This window comes from Gallus gallus, chromosome 1 (assembly GCF_016699485.2).
Source record: "Gallus gallus isolate bGalGal1 chromosome 1, bGalGal1.mat.broiler.GRCg7b, whole genome shotgun sequence".
In the NCBI taxonomy this organism is placed as follows: domain Eukaryota; kingdom Metazoa; phylum Chordata; class Aves; order Galliformes; family Phasianidae; genus Gallus; species Gallus gallus.
In genome coordinates this window covers 68,613,502-68,635,980 of record NC_052532.1, presented here as the reverse complement: position 1 = coordinate 68,635,980, position 22,479 = coordinate 68,613,502, and the positions used below count along the sequence as shown (strand labels likewise).

General features: G+C 43.1%; 1 protein-coding gene across 1 annotated transcript; it reads left to right on the top strand.

Moving 5' to 3' along the window:
* Nucleotides 1–853: 853 nt before the first annotated feature.
* Nucleotides 854–20,662, top strand: TTLL12 (tubulin tyrosine ligase like 12). Its single transcript, NM_001012540.2, has 14 exons — nucleotides 854–1,040; nucleotides 4,994–5,169; nucleotides 7,238–7,436; nucleotides 8,926–9,085; nucleotides 9,748–9,881; nucleotides 12,089–12,165; nucleotides 13,315–13,431; nucleotides 13,547–13,741; nucleotides 15,301–15,412; nucleotides 16,094–16,245; nucleotides 16,335–16,416; nucleotides 16,872–16,940; nucleotides 19,077–19,215; nucleotides 20,144–20,662. Exons 1-14 carry the CDS (start codon nucleotides 921–923, stop codon nucleotides 20,293–20,295), a joined length of 1,884 nt encoding a protein of 627 aa, NP_001012558.2. The 5' UTR covers nucleotides 854–920; the 3' UTR covers nucleotides 20,296–20,662.
* Nucleotides 20,663–22,479: the final 1,817 nt, after the last annotated feature.

Below are 22,479 nucleotides of genomic sequence, written 5' to 3'. Positions count from 1 at the left end.
ATCCGCAAACTTGCTGAGGGTGCACTCGATGCCATTGTCTATGTCATTGATAAAGATGTTAAAGAGCACCAGTCCCAAGACTGACCCCTGGGAAACACTGCTTGTGACTGGCCTCCACCCTGACACAGACCCATTGATAACAACCCTTTGGCTACGTCCAGCCAGCCAGTTCCTAATCCATTGAACAGTTCAGACACCGATGTTCATTCTCCATTGAAGAAGCTCTGTGAATTAGAGGCTTTCTTGACCAGCTCCTGACCCTCATCTCCTCTTTCCAGCCCCTTTTATCTGCAAGGCTGCAGGACAGCCCTCCTTCGTGGTTCTGTGCTGCCAGCTGGAGCAGCGCTGACACACAATCCTAGCTGCAGGCTGGGCTGGCAGGAGAAACAGTCTGCAGACCCTGGAACAGACCCCCAGAGATGGAGGGCATTCCCACAGCTCTCAGCTACCCAGAACAGCAACAGTAGCCTGTGCACAGGGCAGCAGTGCCACACACCTGGCTCCTCCTGCAGCTTTACAGCCACACGTGAGAGGAGACCAGAGCCTCCACTACACCTGAAGGAGCTCCAGGATAAAGCGACGGAGGCTATTCCCTACTAACGTTCGAGGAGGAACGGGTTTTCTCAAAGATTTCTTCTGAAGAGCCCAACAACAAGGCTGGGAAGCCACCTCCCTCTTTTACTGATGATGTTAAAATTGCGTTTTTCCCTAAAAAGTTTTACTGAAAAGCGAACGCGTTCAGTAGCACCACCCACCCGCTCACCAGCCCACAGCCGCGCCCCTCAGCGCGGTGAGGCCCCGCCCGTCACGCGCGCGCAGTTCCCGTTCCCTCTCCCTCCCCGGGGCAGGCCCCACCCGGCATGCTCCGCTTCGCGGCGGGGCGGGCAGGGGTACGGTAGCAGCTGGAGCCGGGCTCGGCCATGTCGGGGGACGGCGATGAAGAGCTGGCGGCCTTCGTGGCCCTGCACGGGGCTGCGCTCCGCGCCTCCTGCGTGCCGGCACGCTACTGGGAGAGCTTGTGCCGTAAGCTGCGCGGAGAGGTGGGTGCGGGACGGGGGAGCGTTCTGGCCGGGGTTAAACAACAACGGAGCGAGGAATCCCTTTTGCCTCGTGTTTTCTCGTGTTTTCAGCGGCTGACCGCCGTTCGATGAGAAAGGAAGGTGAAAACAGGTCGTGAGCGGGACTGCTTTTGGGCAGCGCTTGTCGATAGGCACGTTTAGAATTCTTTAGGATCCGCCAGCCTCAGCGGTGAGGAAAGATACCGTGGATGTGCTGGAGTAGGGGAACCGGGAGCTAAGGCGGGAAAGGCGGGAGCCGAAACCAGTTGTGTGGAAAAGTGAGGGCGCTCCGGGGAGTCTGGAGGAGTCAGCCTAGGGGAGGCAATAAGGGCTATGCCCCTGGGTAGTAAAGCCTGGGGGATGCAATAAGAGCTCGCTGTCCTGGGGAGGAGTGAGCTCGATGAGGCCTGAGGGTGTGGGGAGAGGAGGGAGCGAGCAGGAGTTGTGGGTTAGGAGATAGGGTGAGAAGTTGCAGAGTGGTGGGTGAGGAAGAGGGGCTGTGGTGAAACAGTTGCACAAATAAACGAATCTCTGATTGCTTGGGTGCCTTTTTTTTTGTTGTTGTTGTTTGTTTTTCTCTCTCCTTATCCCAACTTTACAGTTGGAATGGATGGAAGCTTCAGAAGACATGATACAATTAGAGTGCTTACAGCACACTCTGGAGGGTTTAAATGCATTCCTGGTAGTTCCTAATAGCTGTGTGTCTGGTATTGCAGATGAGAGGAATAGCCATGTATTACAGAAAAAACTACATCTACATTAACTCAAGCAAATGCTCTGTCACACAATCATAGGGGTCGGCTGGAAGGGATCTCTGGAGTATATTTAGTCCAACCTCTGCTAAAATAGGTTTCCTACAGCAGATACACAGGAAATTGGCCAGGCTGGTTCTGAATATCTCCAGAGAAGGAGACTCCACAGCCTCTCTGGGCAGCCTGTTCCAGTGCTCCATCACCCTCACTGTAAAGAAGCTTTTCCTCATGTTCAGATGGAACTTCTTAGATCTCAGTTTGTACCCGTTGCCTCTTGTCCTGTTGGCTGGGCACCATTGAAAAGAGCCTGGCTCCATCCACTTGTCTCCCACCCATTTGACATGTATAAGTATTGATAAACCATGAACTTCCTGGTTGGAGTTGGGAGGGAAGAGAGTCGAATGAGGAAAACCATAGCCATGATGCTTCCCCAGGGGCTGGCATGGAGAAGGCATGTATCCTAGGGTGGCACAATGCACGCTGTTTAATTACGCTTGCAGCAGTAGCTGAGTGTACTTGTTTGTCCTAAATGCTCCAGGGTGTGTGGAGAGAGAAACGTAATGATTTCAGTGTGCTTAAGAAGATAAACCAGGCTGCTAATGGTGCGTGTCTCTGCCGTTGCAGCTTCTGGATTTTATCCAGAAGGGCAAAAGGATATGGAGGACGTGTAGGGAAAATTACAATGAGGAGTGCAGTGGCCTGGGATGAACTCTTGAAGTAACCAAACCCTACAGTACCTCGCTCAAAGCTTTAGCATGGGGGCAGCTGGAGGAGCAGCATTGAAGGCAGCAAAGGAGGTGAAGGGGAAGGATGAAAATGTTCAGGGGCTTTAAGTGAAGAGTAACTGGGGAAAATAAATCTGAAACGTGGACCACAGTATGAGTTCTCTCGTTTCCTGTGTGAAGGTGGAAGGAATTTTTCATCTGTCTTAACCTGTTACAAGGATTAAAATTTTCTAGTGTAGAACTTGGAAAACTTGCATGCATAGCACAGATAAAATCTCCTCTTACATCAGTACCTCCAGAACCCAGCCCAGGCAGCTGTTTTCCAACACACATTTGCTTCAACATACAGCACCTTACCTGCTGTATGCCAGAGCCTGCAAGAGAAGTGGAGAGATTTCACTTACCTTGAGAGCTGCTGGAGCCATTTTGCTCCTGAGAGCCTCGTGTAACCACAAATTACACTGGATTGCTCATCCCATATGTGCTGTATCTTCTAGGGCGAGAAACCTGCTTTTACTTATTTCCTTATTTTGCATTTAGCTGAACTGGCAGGCTCCTATGTATTGCAGCAAGTATTTTTGTGGCCCTGAGAAATTGTTGATCAAACTTGGACAAAGGCAGACCTTTAAGTGGTGTCTTCTACTTAACTATCAGAAGGGGTGCAGCATGATTAGTGCTACCAGGCTTTATTTTGCAGAGCAGGGGAAGGCACTCTGCTGCTCACAGGCTGCCTGTGGCCTTTGCAATAGTTTGCGGCATGCCTGTAAGGAATTTGCTGAAGGTGCCTGTGCTTGGCAGCCCATGCCTTGGCGTGTGCCCACTTTGTTTCCCGTTGCCTGGTTTACTGGGTTTGTTAGGTTGGAGTTGTAAGACCTGGCTTGCTTACAACTACTTCTCTGCAGCTGGCCAGCCTCGCGCTGCCAGGCCCTCGCCATGTGTTAGGCACAGGGCAGCATGCTTGCGGTTTTAACTTCCTAATGGCTTCTGGTCACTTTGCTGCTGCCTTTAATGATATTGTTGGGGGATGCTCGCGCTTTTTGCTGCCTGCCGTGGCTGGGCTTAGTGCTTGTGTAGCAGTCAGCTCAGGATGCTGCTCCAGCTGGGAGCCACCTGACAGAAATGAGCAGTGCTGCTGGCAGCCACCCAGGGAGATGCTTTTCCTGTGGCTGGAACTTGCCTCAGTGAAATCGGCTTAAAATGGCTGTGAACTGTACAGGCAGGCAAGCAGGGTCTTAAAGGAAATGGTGGTGGTGGGGGCACTGTTTCCCTGCTGCCCTCCTTTCTTGCTGCTAGCTCCCCTTGGTCAACTCTGCTTTGTCTAGGTGGCCATGCTTTGCAAATGTGAAGTTGATTTCCTTGCCCTCCAGGTGGAGCTTAGTGGAGATTATTATCCTGAAGGAACAAATAAAAGCTTGTCTCTGCCTCTGGGATTTTCCAGCCAATAAATTGTTGATATCTAGAGGTAATGACTTGTGATAGTGATGCAGTGGGCTAAGTGCACCCAGGCTTGACACATTGAGCCAGTGCCTCTGGAGGTTACGCTTCCAGGTCTGTTACCCTCCTTCTGCGTTCCATCAAGGTTAGATGGAGAAGTGTGTTGTTAGGAAGTCCGACTCTTCTTTAAAAATGATGTGTAAGAGGACTAATTGCTTGTCAGCTCCTGTCTGGTTGACTGTATAGTGTGACTGACTTAGCAGAATAACTCCCTGCAAAAGGGTTTGAAATGTCTTCCGGGACTCTTCTTCTTGAAATTAGGTGTTGAATTTGAAATTGCAGAAGTAGCATTGGTTTTCTGCAGCAGGTATACAAGCCACCATTAGGCAAGACTTGTGGCGGAAGGGAAACATGGTGGCCTCCTTAATTCATTTAGATCAAACTGTTGCATCTAGGGTGGCAAAGAATGCAAGTAAACCCTTTTCAGTGGACCACTTGAGGTAAGTATAGACTTCAGCTTGCAGCAGTGTGAGGAGGCTCCAGTCTCATCTGCAGGTGAGCAAACTGTTCCTTGTGTACGGAAGGAGGAGGAAACAGCTCACATCTCTTAACTGACTCAGGACTTGACTCGGGGTCTTAATGTACTTCACTATGGTTCTGGAGCCCAGGTAACATCTTGGTTTGTTGAGCGTTGCATGCCATAATATGAGATTGTATTTTGCAGTGATTAACTCAATTGTTGATTTTGGAGTTAAACAAAAATATTGTTCTCAGCTTCTTCTGTGATTAGTTGAAGTAGTGGATGATCGTCAATAGATCTGTTGATGCCAAGGAAACCATCAAAGCTTCCTGCTGATGTTAAGCAGAGAAACTTCCCAAATAACTCTATTGAAATGTGCAAGAATGAATGCTAGACAGCAGTTTTGTCAGAATGCAGGCCAAAGTTGTCTGTGCCTTCTCAGCGTTGTATTGTGCATATATGAGTACTGCCTCAACTAACTGCTTGTACTCTGTGCACTTTCAGGTGTTTGATGCTGGTGACTACTTTGGGATAATGCAAGTAGAAGAGGTAGATGAGGAAGAGGAAGGTGATGAAGCAATGGAAGATGAACTGAAAAAGAAACCAAATCCTGGAAATGAACCTTGTTTCAAAGTTATCGTAACAAATGAGAATGGGCTCCAAGCCTCCAATCCCGATAGGTGAGTAGTGATTTCTGAACTGGTCCTCTGTCATTGAGTGGTCTTAAGCCCTAAAGCAATGAGGGCAATTTATAATAAAACTTGTTTGGTCTTGTTCAAAAATGCTCTTTTGTTTTGTTTTACATGTTGTTGGTTTTTGTCTGTCTTACCATAAGACACAGCTGCTTGTTTCAGGAAAGATAAATAATCTCCATGCTATGAAGCATATCTTGTAAAGAGCCCTAGGAGTGCAGGCATCTTATGTTACTTCTCCTTAAATCATGGAGGAAGACGCTTATAAATCAGTTCTGTGAAACTGAGAGAGAGAATAGAGAAGAGGTAACTTTAAAGTGAATTCTGTAGAAATAAAATACACAGATTTGCAGATTCAATGTGTTTGCCATTGAAAAATACTGAAGCAATAATTGTATCCTCTACAAACCTCAGGCTCAGGGGATACTGAGCTGCTGTAAGTGATGATACATAGACTGCTAAATTTCCTTCAGTTGGCTGTGATGTAATTCAAGAGTGTCATCATAAGATTGCATGCTAGGTATGTGTATGTAATCAAATGCATCTCAAGTTTTGTTGGCTTTCTTTGGGATCAGCTTATCTGTCACGAATATGAGATTAGCATGATCTGCTAAATTAGAAAAAGTTGCATAAGAAATTAATAAAAATAAAAAGGTATGTGTTGTAATGTTATCAATTTAATGTCAAACATAAATATTTGTCAGTGAGGTGAAGTCTGAACTCCACTGAAACTCTAAATGTCGTTCTGTTCAGTTGTATAGAACTTATTTTGCCAGACCTTTCATATTTTTTTAGATCTTAGACTTTGTATATTTACATAAACTTTGTCTTGGTGTGTAAAAGCAACATAGAGCGTGGATATCTGCCTTTACATGCTTGCTTTAACCTAAGTCATTGCCTTTCTAAATCTGAGAACACAAACTGTAAAATTCAAAGTAACTTGTAGAAAGTCTCGGGCTTACTTGCAGTGTTCGGATGTGTGGTTGTAGAAGCAGAATACCAACGTGCCTGTTTACTAACTGACATTTGAACTAGATTTCCACCCTAGCATTCTCTAGAATCCTTAGGCTTAAAATTAAAGTAAGTTTATTCTCTGTCTGGAATATGATACACAAGAATCATTCAGGGATACTTGGCATACATGACAGCTGAAATGTTTTTAATTTACTGAAAGCTGAGAAGGGGAAATTAATAAGCAGAATGTACATTTTTCTTTGATGTGATTCAGTAAGAGGATATGCCCAAAGTGTAAGGAAACCTTCTGTTTAAGTAAGTAGGCTTTTGCTGTGAAAATTGTGCAGCCAACACAAGGGTTAAACTTCTCGAGGAGAGAGATGCCAGTTGGCTATGATTTTGTTTTAGATTGGTACTTCTTTTAAACAGTGCATTTTATTTCTAGGGAAGAAAAAACAAACAGAGCCAAACAAAGACAAAACAATCAAAAACTTGAAACTTTCTGAACTTGCAGACAGGTGATTGTGCCTTTCCACTTAGTTCTACAGATGATTGTAGAAATTGCAAGACCTCATGGCTAGCAAGATCTCTGAATGCTTTTCCAAAACAGTACATAGTTTTCCTTCTTCAAGGCTAGGCTGGATGGGAACCTGGGCGGCCTGATCTAGTGTGTGGTAGCCCTGCCCCCGTTGGGGCTTGGAACTGGGCAGGCTTGAAGGTCCCTTCCAACCCAAGGCATTCTATGTATATCAGGTTGATGTAGTGGAAGAAGGAAGAGAGTCCTGTGTTCCAGGATCTTAAGGAGAGCTGGGCTAACAAACTGAGTGCGCTGTTGTGTTTGTGCCTCATGATCACAGAACAACTGACTATTGTACAAGAAACCTTCTAGAACAAAAAGAGTGCTATATTATGTTACTGCTGGGAAGCTGTTCCTAACCTGTAATGGTACATGTGTACTCAGGGAGTTGCATTGCCACTTAGAGAGTACTTAGTTATCAAACTGTCTACAAGGACAAGCAGCTCTTACTCACAGAAGTATTTGGCCCTTGTATGGAAATGTATATACATATACTATTGTAATGCTACCAAAATTCTCTTGAAGCATTTTCCTCATCGACCATGCCTGGACCTACCGTATTGAACACGCCCGCCAGCAGCTGCTTCACGTGCCTGGCTTACTTCACAGAATGGCAAATCTCATGGGCATCGACTTTCATGGAGAAATCCCAGATGAGGGCAGTGTTGAGCAAGTGTTGCAGGAAATGTGGAAGTACAATCAGACCTACCAGCTTTCTCAAGGGGTGAGTCTCTGAAGCTTAACTGGGCTGCTAAAAAGTTCTGGGCAGCCCTGAGTGAAGACATTCCAGTATATGGGTAGTAACAAATATGTCTTTTCAACACAAAAATGTTCCTTTATGGGCACTGAACAATAAACTTCTGTTTGGAAGGAGAGCAGGTGCCATCTAGGGCTAGAATGCACGGTGGCTTGCTCCCACATTTCAGATTAGAACTTTGAGCGTTGGTTTTTCTTGTTTTTCCATGCAGAGGAGAAGAGCCTTCTGCAAAGGAAGGGCAGTAGAAAGGGGAGATCTGCTTGTGTGTCAAATTTGGTTTTTTCCTGCTCGTATTTACTTATAGTGAAGGAAAGAATCCCTCTTGAGTCAAATGCCTCACGTAAACATGTCTCTCAGCAGCTGTGCTCACAGCTTTCCTCATCTATTGATCAGTTGAGCAGGTGTTTCACCTCCTGAGGATATACTTATGCTGTCAGATAACTTGGCTTCCTGGTTTCAGTTTGGCGTCTCATTGCCAATAAAGTGTAAATGTTAGTTCAACTTCAAGTGAGAACCAACTAGTTTCAAGATGGTGTGCTTCCAGATGTAGCTTACTCCAGATCCTAGTTTTAGGTAATGTGGATAAGACCACACCAAGTTTGGTCCTTCAGCACAGTCCTAGCACATATTGAGCCTTCAGACACACTCAAATGCGTGCACCCTACTTCTGAGGGAATACAGCCCATTAAAAATGCTTTTGTAGGGGCTGTGGTGTAGCTCCTATGCTATGGTATTTTGATTTGAAGATGAAAATTAATTCTTGGGGCTAAGCCCTGTGCAGAATGGTATAGGCAGGCCTGTCTGTTTTACCAGCAGCCTGCTCTGTGTGGTGTGATCATGACCAATCTGCACCCTTACCTCGAAGGGTGGAGGTAACTCCCTGGGAATAGCATCTCATCAGTGCATGTATCAGCCCTGAAAAAATCTCTTAGAAAGGGACTCGTGATTTGTTTATTTTGCCTATAAATAAAAGGCAGGCTTGAGCAGTACGTCTCCATCTTTCTATGTTATGTTTTGGTTTTCCATCTTTTTTCATGAATGACTCATGAATCGTGTGAAATTATCTGCTCCCACTTGAAAAATGCTTTCCTGGAAGACAATTAATTAAACCCATAGTTGAACTTGGCTTCAGTTTCCCTTCCTGGCACTGAACTGCTTTGAATAGCTTAAGTCCAGTTCCTGTGTCTCCCTTTCTGCGTCCGTAGAAGTGTGAGGAAACAGCCTTCTGCTGTGTTTACTCCCTGAACTGGCTTCAGGGGAAGTGGATTTGGTAAGCAATAGCTCTATAATAAGAGGAAGGATGGGACTCTGCAGTTACAAGAACAAGCTTGCCAATTTTCACAGTGTCTTGGATGCATGGAGAGCATTGTAGGGGGTACTGCCAGTGCCTTCTGTGTTGCAGTTCTTTTCTAGAAATTGATACATGCAGTATTTCTCACTCTCTTTAATTGTACAGACTGCAGAGGAGAAAGTTCCTGTCTGGTATATTATGGATGAATTTGGATCACGCATTCAGCATTCAGATCAGCCTAGCTTTGCAACAGCACCCCTGTTTTACATGCCTCAACAAATTGCTTACACTGTTCTCTGGCCCCTGAGAGACCTAGAAACTGGTGGTAAGTTGAGTCTCCGTGTTTGTTTGTTATTGCTGCTGTTTTTAATGCCCTCAACAGAAGGTAGGCCATATTCTTACAAATCATTGAGCACTACACAGCACAACAGGTATTTCAAAACTAAAACAACTGCGTACTTCTAATGCTAGCGTAATTCAAAATTCTCTCTGATATTTTTAGCACCATAATTTGTGAGGTAGAGGCTCAAAACGTTGACAGGGAACTTAAATCTTGCATCGCTGTTGTAGTGAAACTACTGATTCAGGCATCTGAAAGTCTGGGGAATCCTCGTTAGGAAGTCTGTGTTTGTAGCTGTTTCTGACTGAGACAGTCAGTGCTCGAAGGTGGGAGATACTGGACTTGGATGGACTTTGCAGGTGTACCCTTGGCTGGGTCCCTCGTTCTGCTCCCGTCACATAGAAGGAATAATAGTGTTCAGTGTGTGATTAAACTGTCATAAGTCAGCTGGTTTGGGACTAATTTTTGTATTGCAAGTAATACCCTTTGTAATGTAGTTCTTTAATCATATCTAATTTTGCATTTTGATTCTGACAGTTGTAGCGTTATTAACTGTTCAACTTTCATTTGTGTGATGAGGCGTGAGGGGGATTTCAGAGTGTAGAATTAAAGGCTGCTCCTGAAAGGCTCTTTTTGTTCTATTGCAGATGAAGTGACCCGTGATTATGCTTATGGGGAAACTGATCGCTTGATCAGGAAGTGTGTTTTGTTACCATGGGTGCCTAATGAGGTATTGGATGTCAACTGTTTTACCCCAGAGCCATCAGATGAGCATTACCAGGTAAGGTGTAACAGATCTCATATCTTATCCTTTCAGAGACAGCGTCTGAACAGCTATCAAGAGTTCTGGTTCTGCTTTTTTCAGGCTTAAAGACTGATTGACAGTATAGGTACTAACTTACAAATAATTCCAAAGAAAGCGTAATGAAATGAGAAATATCCTGCATGTGCTGTAACTTACAGAACTGAAGCAACAGAAATTATCTGTAATATGTTATTGCAGTATTGCCTAATATTTCTTCATGTAAACACAGTGCAAGGTCTTTCATATAAGGTACCTATCTTCCAGTTAAATGTTTGAGACGTTGTCTAACGTGCTTACCCTCTGGATCTATTACTGTAGTACTTCTGGTCTGTCTTGAATTACAGAAGGATTCATCTTAGTACGCTGGGATAATTGTACTTTTTAGTCTGATGACTCATTCGTAATGTGGTTTAGAAATGCTAAATATTGTAGTGGAGGCGATGTCCTTAATTTGATACTGCTCTTATAAATCGGAGTCACAGAATGGTGTGGGTTGGCAGGGACCTTAAAGCCCGTCTAGTTCCAGCTCCCTGCCTTGGGCACTGTTAGCACCCACCACATCCAGGACCCCATCCAAACTGCCCTGTGCCAGTGCCTCGCTACCCTGAGTGAAGAACTTCCTCCTAACATCCAACCTAAATCTCCCCTCTTTCAGTTTAAAACCATTCCCCTTTATTCTGTCAATATCAGACCGTGTAAAAAGTGAGTCTACCTCCTTTTTATAAACTCCCTTCAAGTACTGGAAGGCTGCAGTGATGTCTCCCCAGAGCCTTCTCCAGACTTTGTAGGGGAGGTGCTCCAGCCCTCTGAGCATCATGAAGGATACACGTTTTACCTACATTTATTCACTTTTCTCATAATTTTGCTTTAATAAAAAATATAAAAAGTTTTGTTACTTATATACATTCACTGTAGTATTTATCTTATAAATGGCCCAGGACAATTCCTATTCATTCAGTGTGGCCCAGGCAGGCCAAAAAGTTGGACCCCCATGCTCTATACCAACAGTCTGCTGCTTTTGATGGAGGATGGTCAGAAAACTCCAAATTCAGCTCATTATCAACTAGGCAAAAATTAAGCTGATTTTGTTGAATAAATGCATATGACCAAAATAGGCTGCTCTGTAACCAATGTCGTGTTGGTTGGGATTTTGCATTTTTGAGAAGAGGGGTAGACATACTTCCTATTTACAGATGAGAAACGATGCTTATATAGTTCAAGTCTTACAGTTCTCTTGGCAAATGTGCCTGGATTGTAGATAAGGCAATCTGTTGCTTAGTTCAAGTTATAGAATTGTGTGTGGCAAATGGGCAAATATTATACTCCTTTCCCACCTTGTCTTGAAAACAGAGCTTTTTGTTCTCTGGAATACTTAGCTGTAGATTGAAGATTTAGACTGGTGACAGGCCAAAGAAGAGCTTTGTATGTAGCACAGCCTTAAAGTCACGTCTGTGAAGAGATGCATGTTGCTGACACTTCTGGTTGCTGTAGCTTAGCATACACAGAGCTGTGTGCACAGAAAAATCTGATGATGTCAGATTTGTTCACGGTGTAAGTCTGTTAGCCAGCAGTTTTACAAGGTAGTGTCAGTGTTTGCTATCTCTACAGCTTCTGCAGCAGGGAATGCTTTACTACTGTGTACAAATAATTTGTTCGCTTGGCTGAGTTGTTGGTTTTGCTGTAGCTAAGGGTGTTACTTTTGTGGTTCTAATTTTCCTTTAAATAGAAGCAAAGACTCGCAGAACAGTATTTGTATTGTCCAACTTTCTTTAGAAGGTGATGTCTCTGGTTTGGTTTTGCTTAACGCTTTCCAGTTAGAGGTGATTGCCATTTCTGCTGTGGCTACCAATGCACCTGTACACCTGTATTTAAACACTTCAGTGAAGATAAGGAATTGCATAAAACTGTCTGTGAGGTTTGATAACTCAATAAAACTTCAGTAGGCAATGATAATGATAATAAAAACCTTGGATGAACATGTAATCATACTGAGTATTTTACTTAGTGTTTTTTCTTTTAAATTTGTGTTTTCCAATCACTTATCCTATAAACGTGACTGTGTGCACTTTAAAAGGCAGTTTGGTCTGTGCTGCTGTTCTTATTTGCTGATCATTGTGAAGTCTGACTCAGCTGCCTGTTTACTGTGACTATTAATAACTTCTTTATTTTTGTTTGGTTTTTAGGCTATTTTAGCAGAAAACAAGGAGAAGCTCCCCATAGCAATCAACCCATCGGTTTATGATAAAGACAAAGTTTTCAAGTATGTATGTGGAAACAAAATGCTTTCTTACCAAGATTAAGAATGATGCTTGCAGTGTGGTGGGGTTGCGTGAGGATATCGAATGCTTCAAGACTTTGTTACAACATTATAAGGCTGTTTTACCTTCAGGTCACCACTTTGAATCCCATTTCCTTCGGCAAGGACTAAAAGTTGCTCCAAAGCAGTGGATGTTCGTCTTGTCCTTGAGATGAATTTAGTGCAACTTGTACTGGGCCTTTTGTCAGATTTGGTGCTGTACTTCCTGTGCTGTGCAGGTGTTCAAGAAGGCACATTTTGCAGAAACAAATAGTGGAAGGGCTGTATGAGGATATTAACTTCACTGAGCTTGAGCAGTGGGGAAAGAATTAGGACTCCTTTTGATAAGAATGCCAGTGCTGTGAATTAATTTCTTCTATTTACACTGGAGAGTAAGACTGGTACAGTGGAAGTAATATGTTGCACACAGAGCTATGCAGAACGTTTGTGGCAATAAGCAAAGCATAACAGACATGCTTCAGGTGTTGGGGGTTTTTGAAAAGCGTTTCTCCCCACGACTGGGGTGTTTCAAAAGTTGGTTATTCCAGAGAATTGTCTCTTGGAATTGTATCTTCTCATCGGTTATAGCAGAAGAGGAAAGAAGAGTGAACTGATGGGAGCGGGTCTGCAGAGGAGGGAGAGCATTGTGACACCTCAAGAAAAAAGAAAAAATAGCAGTTGCTTAATGTGTTGAAATGCTCACTTACCATGGTAACTGCTTTTCCACATCAGTCTGACTTTGAGTCTTTGTGCTGAACTCTGAAACTGGGCAGATTTCATATGGATTTGTTCCTTGTGGCTGACAGGTTGATGGTTAGGGCTCTTCCACCAATGAAGGCACTTAAAAGGTATCTCTCCCGCAAGGACTCTTTCACGTATAATAGTGAATTCATGTTAGTGCTCTCCCGTCAGGGACTGTCACTGTGCTCAATTGCAAGTTTTGTTAAAGTTATTGGAGCAAAACCATCTCTGAGATTTTTTATCTGTGGGTTAAAAGTGTAACTCATGTAGGGAGCCAGCATTTAAAAAACAAAACAGTTTTCTATTCAAGCAACAGGTGATCGTTTTCAGAAACCAAATGGACATTTTTCTTCGTATCCCTTTTTCTTCTAGGGTGTTCACAGACATCCAGCAAGTCCTCAACAGCCTGACACATCCCCGTTTCGTATTCACGGACAAGGAGGCAGAAGCAGACATCCTCTACAACTTCTCACACTTCAAAGATTATAGGTTGCAATTCTTTCCCTGATGATAGAAATTCTTTTCTTTCTTTTCCTCTATAAGTGTTCCCAAAGGCCTTCCTGGCCTTCCCCCTCCCCACTTTAACAGCTCCTTTGTTTTGCAGGAAGCTAAGCGAGGAAAGACCTGAAGTAATGCTGAATCAGTTCCCGTGTGAGAACCTCCTGACAGTCAAAGACTGCCTGGCATCCATATCTAGACGAGCTGGAGGGCCGGATGGGCCAAGATGGTTGCCACGTACTTTTAACCTCCAAACAGAACTGCCCCAGTTCATCTGTTATTTTCAGCAGCGTGAAAGAAGGTGGTTATTATTTCTCCTTCCTTACATCTTGTGCTTTTGTTCCCACTTTACTCCAAGACGAGTGTCTTGCATTTGGGGATTTGCAACTGGTTTGTGTTCAAGTAAATTTGACCTACAAGGTGGGAACTTCTGAGTTATTTAACGTAAGAGTGGTTAAGTGACGCATTTTGAAATACAAGAAGTTGCCATGATTTTAGCAGCAGATTTATAGCTGTTTCTGTTTCATCTAGTCAAGGTCTTTCTCGTTGCATTTAACTGATATACACAGGATCCAAATCCATTTGAACACGTTTGGGTTGTTTTTTATTTCAGGGGACCAGCACCAGTTGTTCTTGCAACTGGAATGTGGAAGAGTAAGTGGAAATGGAAAATATTTAGGCTTGAAGTACTTGGGTTATGTATGGATGCGAAAGTAAAAAATGAGCTTGAGTATTAGCATAAAGCAGTTGTGGAGCTTTAGGTTTTTGAATTTACATTCTTTCTGCTGCTGCAGTTCCCTTAGAATCTCAATAGGGAAGGTGAGATTTTCTTTATTAAAAGAGAGAGCGTTTGGTACTGCTAGTTGAATAAATCATTGCCTGCCATGAAGTTCTAACTGGAAAGTCACTTCCTTGGTGAGTCTTGCTTATAATGTTAGCTGCCAGGAATTTCATTTAGCTGTTCTTTGCTCTATGGATTCTGCTTTCAACTAACATAACCAGGAGAGAGTCCTCTTTCCACGTCTTCAATCTGTGATGTTTAAATTCCTTTTAACTATCAAGGATTGAGCACAAATGCCATGTTTATATAAGGGAAAGGGAAGCAGAGGATAGTAAGTTTCACAGAAGTAAAACCGTCTTAAGTTAACACTGCTGACTTCAGCTCAGTTTGTGCTGTTTATCATGAAGCCCAGGCAGCTTCTCAAATTGCTTTAGTTTATTAACCGAGGAAAGAAAGGCATAGTGTCACCCTGTCCTTACTGAGAAAAATGTACTGAATGAAGACCAGCATGTTACTTGTTTTCCTTGAGGATATTTCAAGGAATATTGCCCCCTTTAGGTGACTGGGCACTGGGAAGTGAGAAGAGAGTGGTGTATACTCTTGTTTTCTTGCAGTGTGAATTGCTGAGATACTGTCTAATTTCTTCCCCAAGAAGGCAGTCGCGGTGTAATGTATTATGAATTATTTGGAGGTGTTAAGAGAAATCATCTTAGAAACTCAGGTGATTCCCTGTCAGCACAGTGTAACACTCTTGGCAGAATGATGTCTGCACCGTGACCTCTGTGTGTTCGTGGTGTTACTGTTGATGAGTTGTTCTTCTCTTCTGAAGAAGTAAGATGCACAGAAGGAAATGAACTGTGAGAATATGCTAAGCCCTAACTGAAAAAAGGGAAAGCTACCGCTGCCTTTTCTCCCTTTTACACCACTGCTTAAAGCTATCAGTCAGAAGTCCTTAGTTCTTGCACTGTAGTGCACAGCTTTATAAAGTAATTAAGACAGAGGAGTACGTAGATCAGTCTGAGTGAATGTTCAGGCAGATGAATGAAGCTTATAGGCTTTGGCTTTTCTATCTCTCACAGAGGAGAAGACAATCACTGGATATGCAAACCGTGGAACCTGGCCAGAAGCCTGGACACCCACATCACCAACAGCCTTAACAATATCATCAGGCATAGGGAAAGCAGCCCAAAGGTTAGAGATCGTGGCTTTGAGTGAGATTTTAAATGGATTTCTGAAAAAACTCTGCTACAGGAAGTGGTTTAAGACTACAAGGAAGGAAACTTACTTTCTAATTTGTACATTGACCCATAAGCATTCAGCTTCAATGAATTCTGAGTTAATTATTCAGATGAGCACCATTTGTTGCAGTGATGAAAGACACCCTAAAGAGGCTGATATTTTCTTACTTAAAAAATAAGTTCTGCCCTGACAGTAATGAATGGTCCAGTGCATTTCTGCTTTAAGGCTAATCCTCAGATAAGACCAACACACCTTAGATATAGTTAGCATTGAACTTTTGTATGAACTTTTGTACACTGTTGCTTCTTGTGGATCATTACTGTTGATCCACAGCCCGGTGTATTTTTCTGGAATACAGAGGTGCACAAATTGCTTCATATTTCTATTCCAAAAGCTTTAATGCCACCAAAATTGTGAGTGAAAAGGTTTTTATTGATTCTGGCCACCCAGCTTTCCCAGCCAGGCTCCAAAGACTTTTATAGAACGCCTATTGGCAAATAGCAGTTATTTATGCACGCTTCTAAAGTAAAACCAAAACACACACAAGGATGTCTTAAACCCTCCATATCTCCTGACGCTTTTCATTTCACTCAAATAATATTTTCTATGGGTTGTTTTTTTTATTTCTGTTAGGTAGTGTGCAAATATATTGAGAATCCTGTCCTGTTTCACCGCGAAGACGTGGGGATGGTTAAATTTGACATCCGTTACGTTGTGTTGCTGCGCTCCGTAAAACCACTCAAGCTGTACGTCTATGATGTATTTTGGCTGCGCTTTTCAAATAGGTAATTACGTTCGCTTTCCTTGTTAGACTGATGGGACTTCGCTTCCAAGGGATCAGATTTGGTTCTAAGGAATTGTCTTTATTCCATAGGGCGTTTTCCCTCGATGACTTGGATGACTACGAGAAGCATTTCACGGTCATGAATTATGCTCCTGGTGTGACATTAAAGCAGGTAAGCAAACAGTCCAAAATATTCCCCTATCTTTGTGCTGTTAGAGTATCTTTCAGTGCCTTCTTTTGTGACTATTCCCCAATACCCTATTTCGTACCTAGCAAGCAGTTCAACTGTTCAAAGTATCCTAACCAAATATTTTTCCCAGATGTTTTGCTGTCTGGACCCCTAATAATTTAAGATAGATAATACGAATCTATATCCTGAATAAAACCCACATTAATTGAAATCAATAAGAAAAAATCTTAAAATGGCAGCTAATCCTTTTCAAAGACTTCAGTACAATCTTTTATATGGAAACAATAGAACAAGGAAGGGATTCAAGAGCTGTCAGACTCCCTACTTCTCTACCTGCATTTCTATGGATGGCAAAAAAAAGTTTGGCATTCCAGTGTCATCTGATTGCTCGGTCATTCCCAGCCAAAGCAATGTCTGTTGCTTCTAAACTGTTTTAGGTACACTGTGAAGAATTTGTTCCTCAGTTTGAAAAACAATATCCTGAACATCTGTGGACAACGGTACAAGTAAGTCAGTAATTTGTCTTAATTTCATAAGCATCTCTGAATCCAACTCAATAAACTGTCTTTTCCAGAACTTACTTTTTTCCTCAGAAAACATACTTCGTGTCCACCAGCTTCATAAAGGACAGCAAATGTTCACCTTTACATTATCATAATTTATTTACTTGGACTAATTCAACCTCAAACACTTTTTAGCATTTAAGAATTTTATTTCATGGCCACGTTGAGAATTCCTTATATTGGACTTGGTAATAAAGGCAGTCTTAAATAATGTCAGGATCCTGGGAGCAGTGATCCAGGGATCAGTTTTCCTGGGAGCTGTGTGTGAGGAAGGATGCCAATTATAAAAGCCTGTAGTTACGAAGATTCAGTATTCCATGCAAAACAGCAGGGAAGTCCACAGTATCGAGTGTTAATTATAACAGGTGCTGCTGTTATGACTCTGGAAAAGCTGTTTTCAAAGCTTTCAGTACTGTTTTGGTTTAATAGGGTGTAAACTCTGAATCTGGGGAGTGGAACCATTGAAATATTCAGGCTCTTGATTCCTTTGTTCTGAAGGACTTCACAACATAAGGGGCTGTCAAAAGAAGTAGAAAACTAATCTCCCAAATCAGGTTTTGACCTAGCTATATTAAGCAGAGCAGTAGGTCTGAAGATCTCCCTGTAAGCTTTCGTGCCAGCTCGCTTTGCAGGACACTGGAGCTCACTTGCAAGATGAGGATGTGCCCAGCTGTGCCAAAGTGACTGACAGAAATAAGCCTGACCTCAGGGTGCTGTGCTCAAGGGGCTGCGTTACCAGGCTGGATGGTGCAGCGGCTGTATTTACATACTGTGGCAAATTTTTTAATAAGTTAAGCTGATTTCTTCTCTTAGAAATACTGAGTTGGTGGAGGAAGGATTTTCAAATGAGCACATTATCCCATTTGTTGAAATAAATCTTGACTTGGATGCTGCAGTGTAGGATTTTCAGCTGCTGCTCCAGCTTGTCTGCATTAGTGAGCTGATCTTAGCCCTGTGCCTGCCACTGTATTAATGACTTTGCACAAGAAGACTGATGATTCCCTAACACTAAGGCATACGTAGGCATATTTTATCTGCAAAGAAAAGGCTCCCAGTACTGTATTTCTGAAAAATATGCAAGAAGGCAGATGAGGACATTCTCATTCTTACTCATAAGTAATGCTTGAAAGAAAAAAGCTGAATGTGAGAAGATGATTCAGAAGCGCACACATAACTGAACAAGTCAAAAGATGCAGAAGAAATTGTGACTGAGTACTGATTAATGTATGTGCTTTCAGAAGTGAATAAATTACCTGGCTGTGGGTTGATTTGCATAAATTAATTCATATCCATTTTAGCTAGAACCTCACATCCACGTAAAGACATTCAGAGTATGACAGGCTGTGTAGTATTAGGATTGACATAGTCTGAAAGAGACCGCAGAGACTGAGAAACAGATCAAAAAAAGCCACGCACAGGCGACCCAAAGTAGTGATGTGTGCCACGTACAGAGTATTGCTCTCTGCATTTGCAGAGTGAATGATTTACTGCAGTATAGTTTACGTGCTAAAAAATATACCTGTATGTCCTATTGGCTAATTGTTTGTGGAAACACCAGTGTGGTGTACACACGCATAAATATCAGCTTCCAACACCGTTTATAGACGCCAGGGTAAGCAGGTAGAAAACTTTTCTTGGCAGAACAAAACTAAGCTAGTGCACAGAATTAACAGGCGGGGAGATAAAAACTTCACCGTTGCATTACTGGTTTGCAAAGAGCTCTCCTGAGTTTTCTCTTTCTCCTCCTCTGTGTAGCAGTGTAGTGTCATACCTGATGCTTGAGAAAAAAGTTGATTCTAATAATAAAAGTGTGCCACTATTAGGATTTCTCTTGTACTTATTTGCTCCTAGAGGAAGTCTACAGATATCTGCTAAGTGCTTGGCCCTTTCACTGTGTTGGTCTTTGTGCCAATGTACATTTTGAAGTTAATGCTGTGCAGGTTTTTCTGTTGGCTACTGTAATTTATATGAACTCTTCAAAATATGAAAGCATTAAGTGATGAAAAGGTGGGGTTTTTAACTTGTTTCTGTGGTAGGAACTTTGCTTCTCGTTCTGAGACCTTTCTCTACTATTATTAGGCAAACATTTTTAAGGCATTTGCTGAATTGTTCCAAGTTGCTTCAGCTAAACCTGCACCTCTTGGCATCTGTGATTATCCATCATCAAGAGCGATATATGCCATTGACCTGATGCTTAAATGGGACACCAGCAGAGATGGTGAGAGAAGTTCGTTTATTTGCACGCTGAATTCTTATTTGTGAACTTGTTCAGGAATTTAGTTCCTTTGCTCAGATTCTTATAGGCTTTAAACCAGTGTAAACTGTGCACTCTGTACCTCCCACTGACATCAAAGGGTATCTGAAGCTGCAGGTCTGTGGAGCTAGAAGCTGCTCTGCTGGTTAGCTGTGATGGTAGAGGGAGCTGCTAACTGTGCTTGGCTGAGTCCCTGCCTCCCTTGTACTCCTGCTATGGCTTTGTTTTAGTTTGTTTAAATGCTGCAGAGGGGCAAGTTTTCTTTCCAGTTTACACTGGGAGAATGCCTGTCTGCGTACTAAAGCCTTAGAGACATTATCCTGTGGCTTGGCCCAGTGTCTTCAGATTGCAGTGTTATTTAGTAAAGCAGACAAGGGACCACGTTCACTGTTTCTGCACTGTTGATGTCCTTGGGACTGTCACTCAGTTGTCAAGTCTCTGCAAGAATATGTATACAGAGATGCTTCATGTTAATGGCACAGCATGGCTGACGACCACTTGGAGGCTTTCTTCCAGCTATTTGTGGATGACTGGTGGGGAAAAAAAAATGCCAAATAAGGCAATTTTTTTTATCTCACCAGAAGGCTCAAAAAGGTCTGTAAGCGTGCCCTGTGCACACCTACCTCTTACAGGGAGAAGAGCTGCAGAGGCACCAACACAGAAATGAATTTCCAGGGGACTAGAAAAGGATTCTCGGTTCCCAGGACACAAGCAGAATTCCTTGCTCGTGCCTGGCTTTGCTAGAGGAGTGATGAGGAGTGAAACAAAAAAACCCTGCCAGATTGGCTCGTAAAAGATGACTTCTCGCCATTTTCTAGCTTAATGACAGGCAGTGGCTTGGGGTCTCTGTATAGGTTGCGTTAAAAGGCAGTGTTTGTGTTCCCTTCGACAGGAAAAAGAATCATGCAGCCTCAGATCCTGGAGGTGAACTTCAATCCTGACTGTGATAGAGCCTGCAAATACCACCCTACCTTTTTTAATGACGTCTTCAGCACCTTATTTCTGGACGAAGCAGACAACTGCCACGTGACATGCATTGTCTAGCCACGGGAGGCTTGACTCTTTCCTTCACAGATATGCTTAATAGCAATATTTACATTTCAGTTCTATGAGCTGCTGACGCAATTACTTTCCTGTATTAGTAACCCAGGAAAAAAACCTCAGAAGAATGCACATATACCTTATACTGTACCGATAATTGTTTTCTCTGCGTTTTCCTTGTGTTGCTTCGTGCTGTAAATCACCAATTTGTACTGACCGAACGTCTTGTTTATTGAATATGGGAGACCTCAAAATAGGACAGAACTGGAACGCCTGAGTTGTCTCTCAGGTAGACTAAGCTCTTGCTTTCTTGCTGGGAAACGTGGCATAGTTCCCTGCGTGAACATTAAAATTACAGTTTACTTAATCATCTTGGAGTTTGTATATCATTTTCTTAGCCACTCTTCTGCTGTACAAAGATCTACAATGTTTCTGTCAGTAGGCAGAGGGAAAACAGGCTATTAAAGTTGCATTTGGCAAGTTTATTGAAAAGGAAGGGTATGAAGCTTGAATGAGGGAGGTGGGGGAAAGATCAGTAAAAGGTCCTGGTAGTTTTCCAAAAGCTGTTCAGCATCTGCTGAAATCTGTGCACAAAGTCATTGGTCTGTGTTAATTTTGAGTTCTTTGTGCATACAAATGCTATAAAGTAGGGGGGGGAAAGGAATCTGAACTGTTAGCATCTCATTTCTGACCCACTGAACGAAGATGAAGTATTCTCAAGGAGTGGAATGGACTAATTTACTTCAAGTGCTTTGACCAAGGACAGAAGGATGATATTATGTGTTTCTCCCATGAAAATGTATTTCAGTGAAGTAAACTACAGGGGATCTGAAATTGGAGTATCTGATGGCTCTGCACATTTCTTGATTATACGGTACTGTTAGGATCCTTGTTATGGCTGGCTCTCATCCTCAGCTTAGCCTTGAAAGAGAGAAACTGGATTTCTGAGGAGGTGTCAGGCAGAAACTGGGAGGGCTGTCATGTCCAGAGCAGCGACAAAAGGCAGAAGCCTAAAGAAATGGTCTGAGGAAACGAGAAGCCTGAACGGTCTTTGGACTGTAAAGTTAAGGGCGTAAGACAGACCTGCTTGGGAATGAGGTGTTAATTTCAAGCTAATCATTCCTGATCTCCTCTCAGATCAGCGAGTAACGGGCGGAAATTAAGCGATTTTAGGCCATGTTATGTTGCTTTGTATGTGTGAGCAGTTTATAGAAGTCGTTCTCTCTCCCATGAAGTGCACGTAGTACTTTTTTACCTAGCTGCAGCTATCAGAATCTGCTTGAGAGCAAATTAAAACTACCGAGTTGTATAAAATGATCTAAACTTTGCTTCGTGCTTTCCAAATAAGCAACGTGCCGTCCCTTACAATAAGGAAGGAAAAGGTTGTTTAGGCTATTTCAAGGTGGTCTTCTTCAGAAGCCTGCTTTGTTTAGTCAACTAAAACGCTGAGCAGAGGGATAAACCGCCTGTCTGTGAGGGCTCTGCCATGCTGCAGGTGAGGCTGGAGGCAGAGCCGCACGAGTCAGCCACCAGCGGTGCTGACAGCTGTACGTCAGTCTCCGTAAGTCAGAAGTTCCCCGTTACTCTGAAGTTGTGAATGAGCATTCCAGCTGTATTTCTTTAACGCAGGTGCTGTGACTCCTAACTGTGCAGAAGGAAGTTTGGTTGGTGTTGAATGTTGCAACAGGTGCTTGAGACTGGATCTAAGAGGGCAGATGCTGTGTGACTTGTAGGAAAGCAAAAGGCACTTTCTGCCTCGGAAGTACTTGAAAAGAAGTAACAGAGGCTGGATCTAGCCTGGGGGGAAGGAAGTTTCCTTCATCGCAAAGGGAACAGCAGCATCACGTTTAGCGAACCAGAAGAATGACCAAACAAAAGTAGTTAAGATTTGTGTGGTGAGACCACAAGCTGTGAGCCAAAAAGCTGTTAGGCATCTAGACAAAGGTTTTTTGTTTCTTTTACCTTCCTTTTAGGAAGCAGCTGGGTGATTTAAGCATCTCAGGCCTTACTGTGTCAGCTACCATAATCCCGGAGAGGAAGAATCCCAGTTTCCACTCCTAAGCAGCTAAAATGAGAAGGTGCAGGTAGGAGACAACTCCAGTACCTGTGTACGCAGCCTGCCCACAGCCTGGCTTCTTGCTCCACCGACAGGGCCTCAATGGTGAACACAGCACGTGTGGGTGCCCT